General features: G+C 34.6%; 1 protein-coding gene across 2 annotated transcripts in view; it reads left to right on the top strand.

The window, feature by feature from the left end:
* The window catches only part of LOC144981045 (inositol 1,4,5-trisphosphate-gated calcium channel ITPR2-like), a 219,025-nt gene that overhangs the window by 101,362 nt on the left and 95,469 nt on the right, over window positions 1-22,194 (top strand). For both annotated transcript variants that reach the window (XM_078929132.1, XM_078929133.1), the window contains 11 exons: window positions 2,120-2,245; window positions 2,925-2,975; window positions 3,881-3,961; window positions 4,652-4,710; window positions 5,335-5,464; window positions 6,353-6,475; window positions 6,855-6,962; window positions 11,789-11,899; window positions 12,901-13,105; window positions 13,942-14,027; window positions 17,481-17,513. In XM_078929132.1, the coding sequence (XP_078785258.1) occupies window positions 2,120-2,245; window positions 2,925-2,975; window positions 3,881-3,961; window positions 4,652-4,710; window positions 5,335-5,464; window positions 6,353-6,475; window positions 6,855-6,962; window positions 11,789-11,899; window positions 12,901-13,105; window positions 13,942-14,027; window positions 17,481-17,513 (1,113 nt within the window). The remainder of the gene's footprint in view (window positions 1-2,119; window positions 2,246-2,924; window positions 2,976-3,880; window positions 3,962-4,651; window positions 4,711-5,334; window positions 5,465-6,352; window positions 6,476-6,854; window positions 6,963-11,788; window positions 11,900-12,900; window positions 13,106-13,941; window positions 14,028-17,480; window positions 17,514-22,194) is intronic.

The raw sequence follows: 22,194 nt of genomic DNA, 5'->3' as shown, positions 1-22,194 counted from the left end.
TCTAACCTCAATCCGATGAAACTTTTTTATCTTTTCCTTTTTAATTCTTTTAGAAACTGGTATTTCAAAGTATTCAATCCATTCTTTATTTTTCATTCTGTCTCAGCATTTGTCTCATTTTTAATTTTACTTTATTTCCTTAAAGTCTGCGTTCCTCAGTCTCTGTAATCTTTTAATACTTTCCGGTGAAAGGTTTATGTGGGCTATATCACTATTCATATTTTCGATTTCCATCAGGTGTTTCCTTCCTTTCGCGTCTGGTTTCTGATGGCTCATTCTCTCGCTTTTGCTTAAAATCTGTTATCGTTCCTACATTTCTCCGGCCATCTTTCATTATATGCCGTTGCTTTTAAAATTCTTTTAGGATTATTCTGTTTTTTATCGTGTTTACAGTTCAATGTTTCTTTGCTGCCTAGATTCCTTCTAGAGCTTATCAGAGTAATCGGAAATATACGCCGGTGGTTTGAATTCACATAGGATTAGTCAGGATTTCTACTGGGTCCTTACTTTGTCCATCCAACAGTGGTTGCTGGGTCTTTAAGATATACCTGAAAGTATATAGTTTACGGAAGACCAGCATTCTTTATATAAACAATATTAAGAGATTGTTGCAACCAGACCATATTATGGGTGTGGATAAATTCCTAGCACAATGAATCTCATTGCTCTGAAAGACGTGTTGCCTTCATCATTCTCTTTATTTCAAACATCAAATTTCTCATTCCGCATTTCCGAATAAAATTCTGCCATAAGTTTTTATCTGTTCTCACTTTTCTACACTTCTTTCCATTAGTAGATATAGATAGCCTATCTCTAAGAAACATCTGCTATTTCTTTCACACTCCAGCCCTTGTTGCATATCCTAGAAAGTTAGAATTGCCTCTAGTGTCAGTGTCTCATGAAACTGTTGAATTTTAGATTCAGTTTTGCCTCACTCATTTCCATAATGTGCTTTTTGTGGGGATATCATTAATTACAATGAAACTGCTAACGTCATTAAAATATGTTTTGAAAACAGCTTGACGATATTTTCATCAAACAATCATTTTTATTGTTTATATTCATAAGTAGAATGTAAAAGCCTCTAAGCCCACCAAGTACTTTCTGACATCTCCAACTAAGTAAATCTCGACAAAACCAGAGCACGATTTACTGTTCATTTTGCCTATAACTGATTTGCTTTACCATTTGAGCAAAATTAGGACCCCCCCCCCTCCCCCCCCCCTCCACTATAATTAAGCCAAGACTAAGTATTCCGTTCTTCGCATTTGCGTGTTGATTCTTTCAGGAAAATTGCCTGCTACATTTTTTGGAGTTCTCTTCATCATCATCATCATCATCATCATCATCATCATCATCATCATCATCATCATCATCATCATCATCATCATCAACATCATAATCAACATCATCATCATCATCATCATCATCATCATCCTCATTATCATCATCATATGATCTCTTTCTCTCTCTCTCTCTCTCTCTCTCTCTCTCTCTCTCTCTCTCTTTTCTCCCTCTCTCCCTCTCTCTCTCTCTCTCTCTCTCTCTCTCTCTCTCTCTCTCTCTCTTTCTCTTCAAACACGATTCCACTCAATTCTTTTATCGACACCTGTAAAAAGTAATCATAGCTCAACTTTATTTCAGGAAAATTAATCTCTATCTTCCCACAGTCATATTTTAACCCTTAACAAATTACATCATTTTATTATCCGTAAGGGTTACTATTAAAATTAAGGAGATCTTAACTTCAAAGTACATTCCTTCCCTTATTAAAATTGGCTATATTAGAAATATTGACAAAAGAAGGGAAACAACCAAGTCAAAAGGAATTGTACATTTAGTAATACTAGAATTATTTCTCTTTGATAATACTGACATTATAACATTATTATAACACTCATTTAACTAACCAATTCTCCTTCATTCTAATTTTTGAATTGCAGTGTAGATCATAACATTAAGACACTATTATGTGCCATTCTATAATGCGATTTCTTGAGAACGTGGCAGCTCTATGTATTAACTATTTATCTAACTGGCATTGGCACACCATCTTCAGCAGGTGTGCCATCTTAATGTGTTTATCATTGCAATGTGTTTGATTTTTCTCTCTTCTCAGATTGGAGGCATCAACGAAAAGCAATATGATGACGCTTTCACGGTACAAATGGTGGACGCTGATCTCGTGGAGATATTCAATTACATGGCAGGGATGGTTCCCTTTATACAGAAACTTGTCTCTGATGTAAGTGTTCATCAGGGGGCCGCGTGGTTCAGCGGTACGGTCTTTGCTTCGTATCAGAAAGGTACCGAGTTCGATCATCCGCATCTGCACTGTGTCGCATTGAGCAAGTTACTTCGCCCTAGCTCAATTTGCGGCTCTGCACTGGGGATGATACCTGGGTTATTCCAGTCTTCCCTTGGAATAGACCCAAGAGACAAATTTCACCTATGGGATGAATAAAGGGAATTTTAAAAAAAATCTTTAACTTGGGATTTTATATTGTGCGGCTAAGTGGTCTTGTTGTATGACACTCGCCTTTGGATCGGGAGTTCCAGGGTTAGTGTCCCGCTCTGAGCGGCGCATAGTTGAGTCCTTGGAAAAGGCTCTTAACTCAAATTCTCTCACCGTGCTCAGGTGTAACAAGTCCGTTAAAAGCATGCGTTATTCTTGCCATTTGTTGCTATGTTTAATGGATTATATAATATCACACACTATATTATTATGCAATGAAAGCTTTAACTTTAAGTGTGTATTGTTTTCAACTGTAAGGTAAAAAAATTATCTTAATATCGTTTGGATATATTTCTTAACCTACATTCGATTTCAATTGCCTCTAGAATAGACAATTGACTTATAAGACAATATTGTAAAAAGATAATATGGTAATCTTTTTTTCTTTAACTTTGATTCTGACCCACAGAAAAAAGATGGCGTTGTTTTGAACGCAAAGATGGCTCACGACATCATCTCTGTAAGATTTTATTTTATTTTTAGTTGTGAGATTGTATATGATTGTTTGTGATTGTGTGTGACGTGTGTGTGTGTGTGTGTGTGTGTGTGTGTGTGTGTGTATGTGATTGTGTGTATTGATGGTATAAGGTTTTATAATAAAATGCTCACCAGGTCTACAGGCCAGATTAAAAATAACAACATACAAAACTATATGTAACTTAAACGTCATAGTCTGGCCGTTTAAAAACAAAAACAAAGGGCTGATTGATTTCACTGCATTCAGTCTGAAGGATATTGGGTAATGTAAATGTTGCTGCTCGAAGCTCTATTTCACATTGTTATTTATTTCAGTCTGAAGGGGGCGGGGCTTTGGGGGGGAGGGGGGGGGGGGTGGGCGTGGGTTATCCTTATTGTTCATGAGTAAATCTAAAACATTCTTCTCAAGAATTTCATTTCTATTGCATCCATTTTATTTCTTCATTGGTTCGGATCAATAAAGCTTTGTTGTAAGTTTCTATTTAACTCGGGAACTAAGTATATTGTTATCTTTAAAGTTATTTTATTTTGTATATTGTTGGTTATCTAGATTTAACCGATTTCAAATTGCGATATTTTATGCTCTAGTTTCTATGCAATTCACATAGCCTTTTCACAACAGGTCTCTCTCTCTCTCTCTCTCTCTCTCTCTCTCTCTCTCTCTCTCTCTCTCTTTCTCTCTCTCTCTTGCTATCTCTTTCTTTATTTATTTCTCTCTCTCTCTCTCTAACTCTCTATCCCACTCTCTCCTCTCTTCCATCCCTCCCCCTCTTCTTTCTCTGCCCCCCCTCCCCTTCTCCCTCGTTCCCCGCCATGTTTTGACGTTTTTTTAGGGACCCTATTGATTGTCAAATGTAACAACCATTTTATGATTCAAAAATATTTCAGGCTCTGAAAGAAATAGAGAGTTTCATGATTGTTAACTCAGTGCCGTCAAAGAACAGACAAAAGCTGATGAGAAATCTAAGGGTGAGTGACAAACGCATAATAAGTATACTCGTACATAAAAGTATTTTTGTTTTTGTAGATAGCATTAGTCTCTTTGATTATTATCATTTTTCGACGACGGATTTTGTAAAGCCCTTTGAGCACCATTAGTAGATATTGCAATAAAAGCTCACGTTTTTATGTTTGTTTGTTTGTTTGTTTTTGTTGTTTTGTTTTTCTTTTCTATAGAAACCCAATTTTGCGGAGTTTGTAAAAAAAAAAAAAGGATGCTCCATACAAAACGAGTGCTTCTTGTTACTTAAAATAGTACTGAAGTTACCACGAACATGGTGATGGCGTTAGCCTAGACTACACCAAATAAGGAGAAAACGAATTGGTTCATTTTGTGTTGCTGAACGCACGGATCATGAAAATATTGAGATAATAATGAAATTGAACTTAGATACTGAATCGCACAGCGAAGTAATAAATGTCCATTTACAGTGGAATCCTGATATTGCAAACACCGCCTGGCCAGAAAGATTTGTTGACTTTAATCAGGGTGACTTCATCCATGATCAATGGAACACATTTAGATAGGAAAAAATAACGATAAATGTTGAATTGTAAGCTTCAACTTATTTTTTAGGCGGCGGGTCACAATTTTGAAAAATGCTTTATATAATCTGTTTTTGTTTATTGAATGATTTTATATAAAATTCGTTTCAACAGATAGTGGAACTCCTTGTTAGCCTTTTGGGCATCCCCTGTCGAGGATCGCCAGATCAAATGTGAGTATTTTGGACAACCGTAATTTGTCATCAAAGACTTCTATACTTTGAATAATGAATAGTACCGCTCAAAAAATACTTATCACTGACCTTTATGTCTCAAAATATAGGGAATGAGATTAGCGGAAGAGTAGAGTCCCTTGATTGGACGTCACCGGCGTAAAAGTTATTAGAGAGAGAACGTCACGTTGGTTGTGCGCATGAGTCTCTCGTCCTCGCTTCCGGTGAAAGCGGCATGAGACACTTCACCGAAAGCGAGGAAGAGAGAGACGCATGCGCAAAACCATTTTGACGTTCTCTCTGTAAGGTGATGTCCAATCAAGGGACCCTACTCTTCCGCTAATCTCATTCCCTATTGTTCTCAACCAACATAAAAATGAGTCAGAACTGCAATACTTCGCATAAATTCATTATTATTATTATTATTATTATTATTATTATTATTATTATTATTATTATTATTATTATTATTATTATTATTATTATTATTATTATTATTATTATTATTTTGTGTTTAGAAACCAATCTTTAAATATTTCACTTTCAATTTATTCTCTTATTTTTAATCGGTAAACCTCATCATGTTTTAAAAATCTAATATTTAAATCTAACTTTTAATCTCAGCCACCTGACCAAAATCTTCCTTGAGGCCTATGACGTATTGTACACATATCTGATGGGAGACAGCAGGAAGAACGAGCTGTACATCGCCAAATACATCGACTTCTTTCTCACACAATTTGAGTACAAGGAAGTGAGTGAGCCCTTTTTAAAGATATGAACAGTGTGTATGAAATAGTGCCAGCCAAAGCATGATAGAAAAAATACAAGAAAAATAATCTACCCGAAAAAATCAGTCTGATTTTTTTTGGATGATTCTATTCCTTTTTTTTTTTTCTTTAATCAAAACAGTCAAGAGAATAAATAGATATTAAAATAATTTCTTTTTTGGTCTTACTTGCGGCTTTGTTGTCTCGTGGTATGATACAAACCTACGGACCGGTGGGTTCCTATTTCAAGACTCGTTGTGGGCGCTGCAAACTTGAGCCCTTAGAGAAAGGCTCTTTACCCATATTGTTTCACCTCACTCAAGTGTAAAAAGAGTATAAAGTTATCTCTGCCAAAAATGTAATATTAAAATAGTACCATACATGCGCCATGCCTCGCTTTACATGTTAAGTGTTGCTGCTGGTTTGTAACCACATATAAAGCGCTTTCAGCACATCATGTAATGACGCTAAATAACAGCTCATCTATATTCACGTTTTCGTCCAACCAAGTCCTCGATCACATGATTTGTCGTTGTCCAAGGATTGATATTTATTGGTAAATGTAAACACGCTGCTTTGTTTATGAAAGTTGTAAACAAACACATGTGTCCAACTGAACAAATCGGCCAAGCTAGATGTTAGATATTTCAAAAATTGTGAACACTTTTCACTATGTGGGTCACTTTGAACACATTTCGCAATGTGACCAATGATCTCTAGCACATGAAAAGGTAATATTGATCATCCCCATAATAATAATAATAATAATAATAATAATAATAATAATAATAATAATAATAATAATAATAATAATAATAATAATAATAATAATAATAATAATAATAATAATAATAATAATAATGTCTTCTCAGGGTGGTATTGGTTTGAACGCTGCTCACATGGTCATGGAGTTGATCAAAGACAACAGAAAGATCGTGGACAGGATCTCGCTCAACAACATCAACACGTTCATTGATTTCCTTCACAGGGAGAAGGTAAAGGCTAATTTATTCCTACTCTGACAAGTCATTTCATTCATTCAAAAAAGATTTAACCCTCTCCTTACCAACTACAGGAAAATTCGTCACAATTCGTTACGATACAACCAACATTTTTCTTATTCAAATTTCTTTTGTACATCATAAAATTTAAAGAAAATGAACCGTGTATTGTAGAGCATGTTTTGCTAAAGAAATTATGTATCGGAAGAACTTAATTGTAAAGCGCTTTGAGCACGTTTAGTGGATATAGCGCTATATAAAAGCTCACGTTTTTATGTTTTTATTACATTGTTGTTTTTTGTTATTTTTTTGTTTGTTGTTTTTTTTTCTTTGGAAAACAATGTTTAACACTTGGATGTTTTAACCATGACAGAACTACAGATATCTAGAGCTCCTTAGCGTGTTGTGTGTGTGTGACGGGGTATCCATTGCCGACAATCAGAAATACATCACAGAGGTCTGGCTTATGAGAGGAAATAAGGTATGTTACTCTTCTTATTCTCCATTATAATTTATTTATAGTTTATATGATAAAATATATATAGATAGTTCAACGATGACGTCACTCAGGTCTTTGTTATTGTTTTTTTGCCATCCGCGTTTATGAGTAATGATCATTGAACTGTATTAACCTGACTATAAACGTTCATGGATACACACAGTTTTGTGTGTTGGTCTGGTATACTTCCGGATGGCAATGTTATGAGTTTCTTAGCCAAGCGGATACCATCTTTAGCAAGCACTTGGCTAAGAATCTCAAAACATTGCCACCCGCGAGGTATAACGGACCGACACACAAACAATGTGTAACCTTGAACGTTTATAGTCTGGTTAATACAGTTTAGTGAGATTTACTCATAAACGCGGATGGCAAAAAAATAACAAAAAAAAACAAAGACCCGAGTGACGTCAACTTCATTCTATCTGTAGACAAGTTTTACACTTGGTTTCAGCTAACAGCTTCGGAATGAAAGCATTTTCATTTCAGTCTCTCTTTTATGAAATTATCATCAATGAAAACAAAACAAAGATGACAATATAGATAGTATGCGCTTGGCTAAGAAGCTCATAACATTGCCATCCGGAAGTAAAACGGACCAACGCACAAAACTGTGTGTATCCATGAACGTTTATAGTCAGGTTAATACAGTTCAGTGAACATTACTCATAAACGCGGATGGCAAAAAAACAATAACAAAGACCTGAGTGACGTCATCTTCGAACTATCTATAATACTGCGTACTCTGAAAAAAAAAACACACTTATTTAAAAATTTGGCCAGAAAACTCGTCCTTCAAATATCGATCGATTTAAATGACTCTCATCTTGGCAAAAAAAAACTCTCAAACCCGGGACTTCGGTTTAAGAGTTTTTGCCAAGATGAGAGTCATTTAAATCGATCGATATTTGAAGGACGAGTTTTCTGGCCAAATTTTTAAATATGTGTTTTCTCAGAATACGGCAACATAGGGGCTTATTTCTATTTCGTTCTCTTTATCACACATATTTCTATTCAACACTTCACAACGGTACGATATGGCTTGTAAAACAGAAACCAGATGACATAAAATAGAGTTACAAAGTTAAAATGACAAGAAATTTGAATAAGAGAGACTTTTAGTTGTTCCTAGACTTAAAATAAATTTAAATTTAATCTTCTCAGAAATCATAACAACTTTTACCCAAGTTTCATATCTTTCACTATAACTTCAAACTTTAGCATCTACACCACCTTGAAATAATACCGTTCTTAGGTGATTGTCACATTATACGATTTTTATTTCAATTTCTAAAAGAGTTCCGTTGTTGAATTCTATGCTGGCATTGTTTTAGTCAATTTCTCTCAATTGAGAAAAAATGTTTGTTTTTGTTTTCGTACTATAAAAGTTAATAATTCGATACGGTTATAATATGATATAAGTACGGTTATGTGGTCCAGTGGTATGACACTCGCTTTCGGATTGGAAGGTCCTGGGTTCGAGCCTCGCTCGGCGCATTGTTGAGTCCTTGGAAAAGACTATTTGCTCACATTCTCTCACCGAACTCAGGTGTAAAATGAGTACCTGGCCGTTAACAGTGTTGTCTCTGTCCGAAAAAAAAATTGTAATATCGACTAACAGGCGAAGTGTTTCGTCCTACATGTTAAATGTTGCTGTTGAGCAGGGACCCATTGTAAAGCTCTTTGAGCACGTTTAGTGGATATTACGCTATGTAAAAGCGCAATTTAATTAATGTTAATTTAATAAAACTACCGCCTCTGCTTACTTAATGCTTTTGTTTGTCTAGATGGATGTAATAAATATGAGAAAAAAACAACAGCGTAAAAATAAAAGGGCGGTAAGTAGGTAACGAGTTACTGCCCCTTACTTGTTGATGCACGCAATAAAATGTGTTTTGCTTCTTGGCAAGAATTAATCATTGTCAATGAGTGGAATATGTTTGCATCCTTAATATATTATTTACAAATTGGTTGAATGATATCTTAACGTGTACAGATTTGCAGGTCTGGTAACCCAATTTGTTATGGGCTCACTGTTGTAATGGAAATACTATAAAACTAACGTCCATTACAACAATGTTAAATCAAGCCCATAATTGCGTTCGGTTATCAGACCTGCTAATATGTGCACGTCGATCTTAACCCATTTGAGATTACCTGGCTTTCATCGGAGGCCCCCCCCCCCCCCCCCCCCGCCCCCCATTGACAATAAAATATATTTTCACTATCTAACATTTGAAGGCTTTTTATAATCAAAATATACCCCCATTCTCATCCCCTTTTCAATTAACTAATTAAATTGATTGATCGAGAGAGAGAGAGAGAGAGAGAGAGAGAGAGAGAGAGAGAGAGAGAGAGTGAGAGTGAGAGAGAGAGTGAAAGTGTTAGTGAGAGAGAGAGAGAGCGAAAGAGTATGTGTGTGTATGTTTGTGAGTGTGTGTGTGTGTGTGTGAGAGAGAGAGAGAGAGAGAGAGAGAGAGAGAGAGAGAGAGAGAGAGAGAGAGAGAGAGCTATTAAACTTTGGATACTAAAAAAAAAAAATCCTCTTGCAAAATTAGGGTTTTTGAACACAGTTTCATTACTTTAATATGTCGTGTATGTTTTATTCAAGTTTTTCCATAAGCGACCATAGAGATTTTATCAAAAGTTATTGAACACAAGCATGTGATCTAGTGCTATGACACTCGCTTTCGGATCGGAAAGTCATGTTCGAGCCTCGCTCGGCGCATAGTTGAGTCCTTGGAAAAAACCTCTTTACTAACATTCTCTCACCGTACTCAGGTGTAAAATGACTACCTGGCCGTCAACAGCATTGTCTCTTTCGAAAAACTTGTAATATCGCCTAACAGGCGTCATGCCTCGTTCTACATTTTACCTGTTGCTGATGGTTAAGGACCCTTAGTAAAGCGCTTTGAGCATGTTTAGTGGATATTGCGCAATATAAAAAAAAGCTCAAGTTATATTATCATCATTCCACGCGTTGACACTCATTAAAATCCCCCACCCCCTCCCCTCCTCCTTTAACCCGATTCACATCGAATTCCAATTTGTCGCGTATGTTTTATAATATTATATTCTTTGTGTCTGTGTTGGTTTCGTTATAATTCCATCAAGATCATGAATTGTTGTGCTTTGCAACGCATAACATCTAACATTGTGAACGTTTTTGAGATGAAATTAATCGACTTATAAATGATAAAGTACATCATATCCATTGGCTTGTTGTAATAAATGAATGCCATACTGGACCAAAGGAATATTTATGGACGTCTTATTAGATTGATACTTAGCTTTTGAATGTTGAAAATTCGACAACCTCTCAAAGTCATTCTATGACAACATAGGAAAATCGTCACATTCGTTACGATGCAATCAACAATTTTCTCATTCTGAAATCCTTTGTACATCACAAATTATAAAGAAAATACTTTGCTATACCGATAAAAATTAGACACTTGACAAAATTATGTATAGAATGTACTTGTTTCTTTTTCTGTTTGAGTAGAAAAATGTTTTTTTTTTTTTTATGTTGAGTGGGTGTGAAGTTTCAGGGAAAATTCTGAAAATGGTTTGTAAGGAGAGAGTTAAAGTCATTCTCTGACAACATAGATTTGTATTCCCTGTCATTATATAGGACAAACACTCAATTACAAATAAATAATACACTACTATTTGATTTTAGAAATTTCTACTTAGGAAATTTCAAAATCTCTCTTTAGCTTATGATCAAAAGTTATGTTGATGTGTTTCAGAAATGGTGATGGATACTTTTCTATCAATGTTAGTTATTATATGTACGGCTATGTGGTCTAGTGGTATGACACTTGCTTTCAGATCGGAAGGTCCTGGGTTCGTGCCTAGCTCGGCGCATAGTTGAGTTCTTGGAAAAGGCTCTTTACTCACAACACATTCTCTCCCCGTACTCAAGTGTAAAATGAGTACCTGGTCGTTAATAGCTTTATTGTCTTTGTGTTGAAAAAATATTTAGTATCGCCTAACAGGCGTCATGTCTCGTTCTACATGTTACGCGTTGCTGTTGGTACCCTTTGTAATACGATTTGAGCACGCCCTGGTGGATATTGCGCTAATATAAAATCTTAAGTTTTTATTGTGGTTTATTTTTTTAATGTACCGGAGTCGAAGTCTTGTTAAATGACAAGTAACAAACATATTCTGATCGATCTGATGAATATTAAATCCTTGAACAAGACTCCCATTTTTGTTTCATGTATGTCTCTACTTCATTCAGCATAATATTACAGCCTTTGTTAAGAGTTAGTTTTTCACGAAATAGAATTTGCTTCACGTGAAAGAGGTCTCTCTCTCTCTCTCTCTCTCTCTCTCTCTCTCTCTCTCTCTCTCTCTCTCTCTCTCTCTCCCGCTCGCTCACGATTTATCCCAAACTTACTGTGTCTATCAGTAATACAAACTGTTTATATTTTAGGTTTCGAACCAAGCTGTCATACTATGTTCTAGTTACTTTAGAATATGCTCAGAGTCAGATATATAATACATGCAGTCATTGTCAAGCACTGCACCTTAATAGAGATAAACGTGCTTTTTCTCCTTATTATAAACTGACTGACTCCTATTTATTACAATACTCACAGTATCTCCATCCAGATTAAACACACCAACACACAAAACTGTGTGCAACTTTTAAACGTTTTTAGACTGATTAATATAGTTAAGTGAGAAACAATCACTAAGAGGCTGTCTAAAAATAATAAAGAGCAGCGTGAAGTCAACTTCGTTCCTTTTATAGATAGATGCAAATGAAACAATTCCCATAATTTCTTTCCTTGTAGAATTGTGTGTACCTGACAGATTTAGGAGAGAAGATTGGTAAAACACCAGGAGTTGTCTATGTCTCCATCAACAATGGGAAGACCTGGAAACAGCTGCAGGATTTTGCACAGGTAAGGGACAAGTGTATGGCATTTTTCTACTACTGATGCTGTTACTGTTGTTGTTGTTGTTATTGTTGTTGTTGTTGTTGTTGTTGTTGTTGCTGTTGTTATTGTTGTTATTGTCATTGTTTTTGTAATTGTTGTTGTTATCGTTTTTGTTATTGTTATTACTCTTGCTGCTTCTACTGTTGTTGTTGTTGCTCTTGCTTCTGATGCTGCTATTTTTGCTGTTATTGTTTGTTGTTGTTGCAGTGAATGTCATATCGACAATTTATATCTTGTGTTTGTTTGACAAGTTCAAACATATCGTGACCTGTACTAACTGAAGTGGTTTTAAGACCCATTAGGCGATAAGAGCCTGAGTTTTCCTTGATACATGAAGCTTTATACAGACTATCACTAAAATAAGTCACAGTTCAAGACAACGGCCACCAAAAGAAAGTCAACAACGAGTTGTATTCAATATTACAACTAATGGGATGGTTTCTTTTCCCCGAGCTCTACTAAGAACAAATCGCTATCACTTTCCTTTGATTACGTAGCCTTGCGTTATGGCATAATTTTTTAGGGAAATGTCAGGTTATGAGTTAAAGACGGGTGTTTGTTTGTTTTTGTTTGTTTTGTTTTTTTTTTTTTTTTGCGCTATGCGGTCTTGTGGAATGACATTCGCTTTCGGATCGGAAGATCCTGGGTTCGAGTCTCTCTCGGCGCATAGTTGAATCCTTGGAGAAGGCTCTTCACTCACATTCTCTCACCGTATTCAGGTGTAAAATGAATACCTGACAGTGAACAGCGTTGTCTCTGTCCGAAAAAAAATGTAATATCGCCAAACAGGCGTCATGTCCCGTCCTAAATGTTAAATGTTGCTGTTGGCCAGGGATCCCTTGAAAACCGCTTTGAGCACGTTTAGTGGATATTCCGCTATATAAAAGCCCAACCCCCTCCCCTTCTAGTAAGTATAGCCTAATTTTATTCATTTCATTTACATCCAAACTTTATAAAATTCACAGAACGCCGGCGTAGACTCAGACGAGTACCTATTCCTGGAGAGACAGCTGGAGTTGTTTGGGATGCTGTGTCATGGCCAGAACGAATTTGCTATAAACGTCATCACTAGGGAGCTGGACTATCTCACCTGGCAAGAGGCATACACCTGCTTGAGCGACACCAAGCTTCCTGATCGGTTACGGGCTAAATATTGTGACCTCATTATTAGTAAGTCAACCTATTTATCCTTAATTTTCTTCTTCTTCTTCTTCTTCTTCTTCTTCTTCTTCTTCTTCTTCTTCTTCTTCTTCTTCTTCTCCTCTTCTTCTTCTTCTTCTTCTTTCTTCTTCTTCTTCTTCTTCTTCTTCTTCTTCTTCTTCTTCTCTTCTTCTTCTTCTTCTTCTTCTTCTTCTTCTTCTTCTTCTCTTCTCTTCTTTCTACTTCTTCTCTTCTTCTTCTTTCTTCTTTCTTCTTCTTCTTCTTCTCTCTTCTTCTTCTTCTTCTTCTTCTCTTCTTCTTCTTCTTCTTCTTCTTCTTCTTCTTCTTCTTCTTCTTCTTCTTCTTCTTCTTCTTCTTCTTCTTCTTCTTCTTCTTCTTCTTTCTTTCTTTCTTTCTTTCTTTCAGCTTATCCCGCATTTTGCAGGGTTGCCGTAATGAATGCCACATCTCCATGCATCTCTGTTCAGCGCAGCATCTTCCTCCAAGCCTAGTTGTTTTATTATTATTGATTTTATTATTTTATTATATTCAATTTGTACAAATATTCACATTTTAATGGATTTTATAACGTTTAATGCGCTTAACAAAGCTTCATAGATTTATACAAAGATCTGAACAACACACAAATAGATTTATACAGCATATCATAAGCAATCGAATATTGTAAGCAATCGAATATTGATTTTATACAACGCAAGTCTACTGTCAGTTGACTTTATTGCACTTGCATTCCTCTAATATCCGTCACTGCCTATAGCAGTAATAAATACACATACATAAATCTTTTTATTTTTTGTAGAATACTAAACCCAATGTCTTTCTTTATAATTTCTCCTTCCCAACAGCCATGTTTGTTGACATCGGAGACAACGTATCGGTGGTGGATCGTGTCAAGCTGTCTTACATCTACGACCAAATCGACAGTGCTGAGGTAGGTCCTACTATAGAGCTCTTATCAGATGGCACATAATTTTGCATATTGTATTATTATTAATTATCACAGACACTATTGCATCTGTAGGCTTTTCGGTAAAAGGTAACGTTTGGTTATCATCCTACATGTCAGAAAGTTTGCGGAATGTCGTCAAATTGAGTAACTCCAATTTGTTCTATTTATTTATCAATCTATTTTTATTTCTTTTGGTTTATTTAGTTTTGAAAGGCAAACCTTCTTGGTCTAAATCACACAATTCTATAACTACCTTTTTCGTAAGGTACTAGTCAAGTGAGTGGAGCAGGCACTTATGTTGATAATAACAAGAAATGAAGCGAGAAGGAAAGTGCCAGAAGACAACAGAGAATAAAAATTTCGCGGCAACGATGGTGGCTCGAACCCGCGACCTTACTGGTACGACAACTCCGCCTGCAAGAACACATTGGAGTTACTCAGTAAGGTCGCGGGTTTGAGGCCCCATCGCCGCCACGAAATTTTTATTCTCTGTTGTCTTCTGGCACTTTCCTACTCACTTCATTTCTTGTTTTTACTATTCAATAGGAAATCACAGCTATCAAAGTTTTCAAAATAGATAAATAGGATGAAAATAAATTAGAAAATAGATAAATAGATAGATCTAGATAAAGACCGACTCAATTGACGACATTCAGCACATAAATAAAGTGATGGCCAGGAATGAGTTGGTTAACCAGACGTTAAGTTTACCGGCTTTTCCTTTTGTGTGAACAGCAAGCTATTTTAAACAACACCAAAAAAGCATAAAATATTAACAATCGACTTCAGACAATAACAAAAGAAGTTAATGATTCATTTTTAAAGCATACATTACACTGTTATCTAATATTACACAATTCTTTTATGCAATTGGGTCGTTTTTCCGCTTTTGTTAAAAACCTTTCTTTTTTTTTTCGCAAACAGGACATTAGGATTGAAATGTTAGCAGTTTAATGATGTAATTAATTACACAAGTTCTTCCAAAATTAAACAATACATCAGTAGCTATATTTCTTTTATTCATCCTAAGGGGGAGAATTAATTCGTTCTAATGGTTCATCTCGAAACAAAAGGCGGATGAAAGATGCTATTGATAGATGAATAGTTACTTGTATATTATAAAGAATCTTATTTGGATAATTGGTGCAAATGAAGTATTCACAGAGAGTCCTTAAATGTTTGATAGGCGATAAGCTCTTAAACGATATAGTATAACCCAGGCGTCAGCCGCACTGCAGCGCCGCAGTGTGTGTTTTTGGGGCTATGTTTCTTGATCAATGAGAACGGAAAAAACCCCAAATGCCAGCAGCGGGACTCAAAATTTACTTGGCTGTCATGCCCACCATGCCACAAAACGAGCACATTCAAGAATACAGGGTGTCCGTAAAGTCTGGTCACAGTAAAGTTACATATTTTTCAAATTAGTATTCAAAATTGATTGCATCGAGATCATGCTAATTTTGTGAAACACATTGACATTTGCATTGCAAATGATGGCGCTCATATTGAAGAAATTATTTCAATAAGATAAATAATGAAAATAAAACTTAATTTTAATTATATACCAAAATATTCAAATGTCATATGTGTCCAGACATTCTGGACACCAGCGTTGAACATGAATTGTCCCTGGCTTGCCTATGCCGCATGTAATAGTCACAAGATAAATATAATTCGAGAATAAAACGAACTTACCTGTGATGTTTAATTGGAACTCTGACGAGTCCAATTCTGAATGGGGAACAAATCAAATTTAAATAATGAAAAAACACCCACTATAAATTCCACTAATTAATTAGACAAAACAAGAGGCATCCAGCATTTTAGACAGACAGTTCAACATGAACTGGCAGTCACGTGATTCTTCATGTGTAACGCAATAGAATAATTAAGTCTGATGTCACGTTCGCCCAGCAACAAGCAGCTTGGTTGTAAACAAATAAAATCGGTACTTTTTATTCTTCATGCAGGCTAGAACTTTTTCACATGTCATGTGATCAGAATGTATAAAAGTCAAAACATGATTAGATTTATAGTGTTTTTCTCCACTGGATACACTTTTATGCTCGTCGGAGAAGTATTTCAAAAGGTCGGTGATGAAGATAATGGCGTCCGCCATTGTTCCGATAGTTTAGAACCAGTTACTATGCGCCGATACGAGGGAAGTGACGTCACGATTGTTGAACCCTATTCATAATTGGTGTATCAGGTAAAGCTAAAATTAGCTTGCTTGAAATACGTGTTGATATTTAAAAAATATGTATAAAATGTATTTTGGAGTCCTTGCAATTTTTACGAGAAAAGTTTATGGGAAGCGGATGTCATTACTTTTTTGTGCTTACGAAAAAAAATTGCTTATAGAAAATGCACTGATTCGCACACACCATGTAAGTTTTTGCTAAAATTGTATGTGCACAAGATATCACCTTCTCATTTATCATTCTAGCCTCTCAACAACAAATATTAGCTGATATTGTTTAACAAATTATAAATCTTGGATTTCAACACATCTGAACTTTCTGAGATGTAAAAGGTCATTCTTACTAATTGATTTATAAAATATGCGAGACTTTGCAAGACTATTTGGGATTTACGCGAATGGATGTTCTCAGGAGAATGCCTTCAGTCAGTGGCGTGGCATGCTTACAGTATAAGGTGGTGCCAGAATCAGAAGAAAATGACTGAAACCATGCTATATTTGTAAATACAACAGAAAGAACAAAAATAAAGAAAAGTTATTGTTTTTTTAAAATGCTGTAATCCGTTTTTAAAAGATGGATGTGGTGCCAGGCACCAAATCAACCAATATAGCCACGCCCCTGCCTTCGGTCCTGATTCTGTGTCCATCAAGTTCTGTTTTATTTGTAAAGGATGTGCAAGGACATTATTTTTGGAGTGAACAAAACTCGCGCCTCTTTTGGGCTTATAAACTGATATAATGAACCCTGAGATAGTTTTGATTATTATTGCACCTCTGTTAACTGTTATACTGACTGAACATTAAATAAGCTTACAAAATCTCTGTGTCCTGAAATTTTACTTATTGAAAGTATGCATTAAAAAAATATAAGGCATATGTAATCAAACCTCAATGGTTGGACACTTCAGCCACTTCAGCTGGGAGACTATTCTTGATAATTTGATAATTATATGATATCGACTTCTGTATTGTTCATCTTAACAGAGTATGAAGAGGAATGTTTTGTGTATCATAAAAAAAAACAATAAATATGTTAATTCTTACATTTTTACAATCTGTTTACAGGACGTCAAGGTAAAACTCGGTGTTTAACAAAAATGATATTAATATTATTACCGTAATAACATTACTATTTCTTTATATAAACCTTTAATGGTGATGAGTGTATTTAGTTCTGTTTCTTTGGTTCCTTTTTTTTCCTTTCCAATTTTCGTCATCATAATTTCTATATTCAGTTTCGGATACAAAATGGTCCTCGTTTAAAATCTGTAAGTTAAATTATTTGGTTGCTTCTTTATACCGAATAACGGTTATTTACACTTTTTGAGTATGTATATATTATAGGTTAGGTCCTATATTAGGACAGCTATGTAGAAGAGAAAATGAAATTTAAACAACCTTTTAAACAGATACAAATTCTACTAATTGTCTATAGAAATATAGATATTTGTATACCCAACAACTCATTGTAGCAATAATTGATATGCATGTAGGCAATGTCACAGCCCTAGACATTCGCTAGCTTTTTATACATAATAAAGCTTTAAAATGTGTACTCTTAAGTTTAAGTCCTCTTTAAATGCAATGATTCGCAAATAAATAGTGAAACAATTCTTTATTTCTATCGGTCAAAGAATCCTTCAATTGCATATTTCACGATTTAAACAGCACCAAACGGTTCTGGGGAATTTCTCGACAAAAACTAAGAAGTAAGATTTCTATCAATTTATTTTCAACCAGCCTCCGAGTACACAATACCTGTATTGCTCCTTTTCTTATAACATTGTAACTGTCTCTCAATACTAATACTGTTTTGTTTATTGTTGACGTTCTTAATTGAAATCTTTTAGAATAACGACTAATAAAGCTGGGTGGTTAACTGAGTTTTGTGGCGTAAAACGAATAGTAACGTTTTTCTGATGCTCTTTGACGGAAAGCTGGTCCATTAAACTAGATCTGACCTGCTTTTTACTCATATTATATTTTGAAACGAGTTAAATTGCCAATATTGATCTCCCATTTTGTAACATAACTTGAAATCATATTTCCAAACAATTTACCTCTTTCCAATATACCTCATTATACCTCAATTTTTCCACCTCAACCTTTCCAAGAAAATAACATAATTCCTTTGAATGACTTTTATTTGTCTATGCTTTTCAAACAGGTACACAAGTAATGGATTGTATTGATAGAAAGTGTCTGTTCCTTAAAGTTTTGCAATCATTACGTACTTAAGTCAGATTTTGGGACATAGAGGAGCAACAACGATACTCTTGTTCCTGGGACATTTTCCTCAGTTGGAATTGTATTATAACAGTCCATCTTCTCTCCCCTCTCTCTCCACCGATCTTCTTCACGTTTTCTCAAGTCTTTTGACCTTTCTTTTGCCCCCACGGTCCCAATTTGGATACTACCCGAGAAAATATGTCGGACCCTTTCTTGGTGTATGCCCATCCAATCCAATACCAATTCCTCTCTGTTACTTTGCTGACATCTGTTTTTGGCATTTCAGGCTTTAGTTCAGATTCTTAGATATTCAAGAGAATTTAAAATAAAATCAATATTAAATTTCTGAAGACAAATAAATATGGACTTTTTTTGAAATTCCTGATTTCTTGAGCAATATTTCTAAAAAAATAGAGGACACAGAGTAAGAAATCTCTTCTGCACCATCCACCCCAACCCCCCGTTCTTGAAAAGAAGAAAAAAATCTATGACCTATGAAGAATGCTGTATTTTTTAATCTTGATTAATGTAAAATAAATCATTATTTGACGACCCTTCCTTTTCTAATACAATATCCTTCCTCTATTTTTCATCTTTTTTCATGAAATTATTCCATATTGCCTGGAATTTATTCTTCAGTTGCCGAATTTACCATCAAATGATTGTTAACTGTAAATATTAATGCATTGATAAGATGTCAATTTATTGATTGTTTCATTTTATTCTTAGTTATTGAATGTTGATTTTTTACTTCAATGGTTCAATATTATTTTTTTATATTTTTGTCATTGTGATTCCAAAATGATTTATAAACGCTGACGACTATAGCAGTTATAATTATTGAAGATCGCAGAATCATTTAGATGTAGTTTTCTCTTTGTCAAAAGATTTGCTTTTTTATGTAAATGTCTACTTGCTTTCGTTATAAACTGCCAGTTTTCAATACGATATGTAACGGAGACTATAGACAAATATATTTTTAAATTGTGCTCCACTGGCCTGATTCTGGCTACTGTATCGGGAAGAATAAAATAAAGAACATTGAGTTCTTAGTCAAAATAACACGAATGTGTTAAAGTATTATATTTCATTTCATTTTATAGGTAAAATATCTACAACATCGACCAGTCGGATATAACATATCAACACACAAAATATGTTATAACCTTGAACATTAATGTCTGATTGATACAATTTAGTGAGAACTAATCATTGAAATAGCTGTCTAAAACAATAACAAAGAGCTGAATGAGGTGAATTTAGTTTCTTTTATATTATAAGGCACCAGGTTTTGAGGCAATTGTCACACATATTCTTTTGCGTTCTTCTTATTTTGCATGAGTTATGTCCACCAATTCATTCATTTTAAATATCTATCAGACAATCTATTAATATTGGATTGTGGCACGATAAATATTTACGATAAATAAACAATGATTGTAATTGCTATATGCTCTCTAAAAGTCATATAATTTTTGTATACATGTCAATGAGTTGATACATAAACTACGAAAATTCTTGTTGAAAAGATTAGCAATCCGAAGCTGATGAATGTATTTGATGGTCGACTTATTTCCCATTTTACGTTTGTTTCTCAATACCACCATAGGTAATCAAATCTTATTAATACCCTTTAAAATTTGGTGTACCTCAAGGATCAGTCCTTGGATGTGAGCTCTTTAAAATGTACATTAAGCCACTGTCTGAAGAGATTCTGGATTTCAACAGTGTCTCATGTTGTGCTTTTACAAAAACTGCTTCTAACAGAATACTTTTTAACCATTGTAGTCTGCTAGTGAGATAAATGAATCCCCTAGAGCATGGTAGAACCGTCGAAATTGCTTTAGATATTGTAATCTCACATATTTAAATCCAATAGTATTGCAATAAAAGGCGACGACAATCAAGAATGTTTTCTAGAAATTTTGCTTTTTAAGTTTAATTTGCATAAACTTCTTTTTTTTCAAATAAAAATGCCATGAATATTTTTCTGCCATCAAAGGCAAGCAAGAACTTACAAAATATACTTTTATCTATCTTTATGTATTTCTTCAGTTCAGACAAAATAGCAAGGTCTTATTTGTTGTATTATCATAGTTATCTTCTCAATCATATCCAATACATTTTATGATATTCAATTTCCTCTTTTTGTGCTCCTATATTACATACGGTAATTAATGAATTTGAACGAATACAAAACCAAGCAGTGAAATTTATAAAATAAAACAGCAAAGATAAATATCACGATACTGATTTAGATATTGAATCGTTACAACAGAACAGAGAAGAAAGCAAATGACAATATTTTGCAAAGGCATAGACGGCCGAGCAAAATTATCCCATAGGCGATATTTTAACAACATAAGAGGAAGTCATCCAAGTTTATGGTTCCCCACTCAAGAGTGGATGCCCACTTGTACTCGTTCATACCATCGACATGAAGGCAGGGAATAGTCTCACATTTCCAATGAAAGAAAAATACTGTGGTCTCTTCAAAATTGAAGTTAGAGACTTAAAAGGAAGAAGAAGAGGAAGAGATTACCTATAATCATTAATTTTAATAAGAGTAATATCTGACATTATGATAAGCCACCTGCCACTGACCGCCTATTGCATCAGTCACCAATATATCAAATAGAGAACTATATCTTTGCTGAATTACAGACTTGTTGTTTCGTAATATATTTATAAGCAAGAGTTAAATGATGAGCGACGTTTGGCAAGCGGTAGAAGACTTTCTCTGCTGGACAACTAGTTTTAGACTGACAGGTAGACTGTAGGACACATCTCAAGAAACGTTTCATAGGCTTCGAGCTTTTTTTTTGGTTTTGTCAATCATTCTAATTGCGGCATATTTTAAAATCAGCATCTTGATTGGTTAGATAAAACCATCAGTAGGACAAAGCGTATTAAAAAAATATTCCTAGACATATTGACTATGCGTAAATCATGCTTTATAACCCAATGATTTGAACCATAAGCCTTATTTTCATAATCAATATTTACATACTGTATTAATTTTTTTCATAATTTTCACCCAAAAAAATGATGAAACGATAAAACCGTATTCTTTCTTTAGTTGCCAAAATAAACAAATGTTGATGTCCTTTTTTGTTGTTGTTAAATGCTACATCAATTATCTCATATATAAATGAATTTGATCCAATGTAATTCAAAGGCACTTGACCAAAATATTTACAATTCTGTCCTCAAAATGCAATTTCTACCGTACTCGGAAAAAACAACGCATTAGAACAATTTTGGCCAGAAAACTCGTCCTTCAAATGTCAGTCAATAAAAATTACCCTTATCTTGTCAAAAACTCTCAAACCTGGGACTTCAATAATAATAACCTTCATCTTGTCAAAAACTTTGAAACTTGGGACTTCTTGAAGTCCCAGATTTGAGAACATTTGACAAGATGAGAGTTATTTTAATGCATTGATATTTAAAGGACGATATTTTGGGAGGCAAAATTTGAAAACTGTATTTCTTTTTAGAGTGCGGCAGAATTATGGGTTCAGTTGAGAATTGCTTGAATGGTTTGCGTATTTTTATTACAACAATGAGACTACAAGAGTTATCAGATTTCAAAAAATATGTCTCCTCGACGGTAAAAGGAATTCAGAGGTAATTTTTAAAATATTTCTCATCCAGGAAAAAAGACTTCTAAAAGCATTCAGATTTTAAAATACATTTTTTAGGATCTCTTGGACAAAA

The sequence above is a fragment of the Berghia stephanieae genome, chromosome 10 (assembly GCF_034508935.2).
Source record: "Berghia stephanieae isolate SIO BIC M18660-M18661 chromosome 10, UCSD_Bste_1.3, whole genome shotgun sequence".
Taxonomy (NCBI): Eukaryota; Metazoa; Mollusca; class Gastropoda; order Nudibranchia; family Aeolidiidae; genus Berghia; species Berghia stephanieae.
This window is presented reverse-complemented; position numbering and strand designations above follow the sequence as displayed.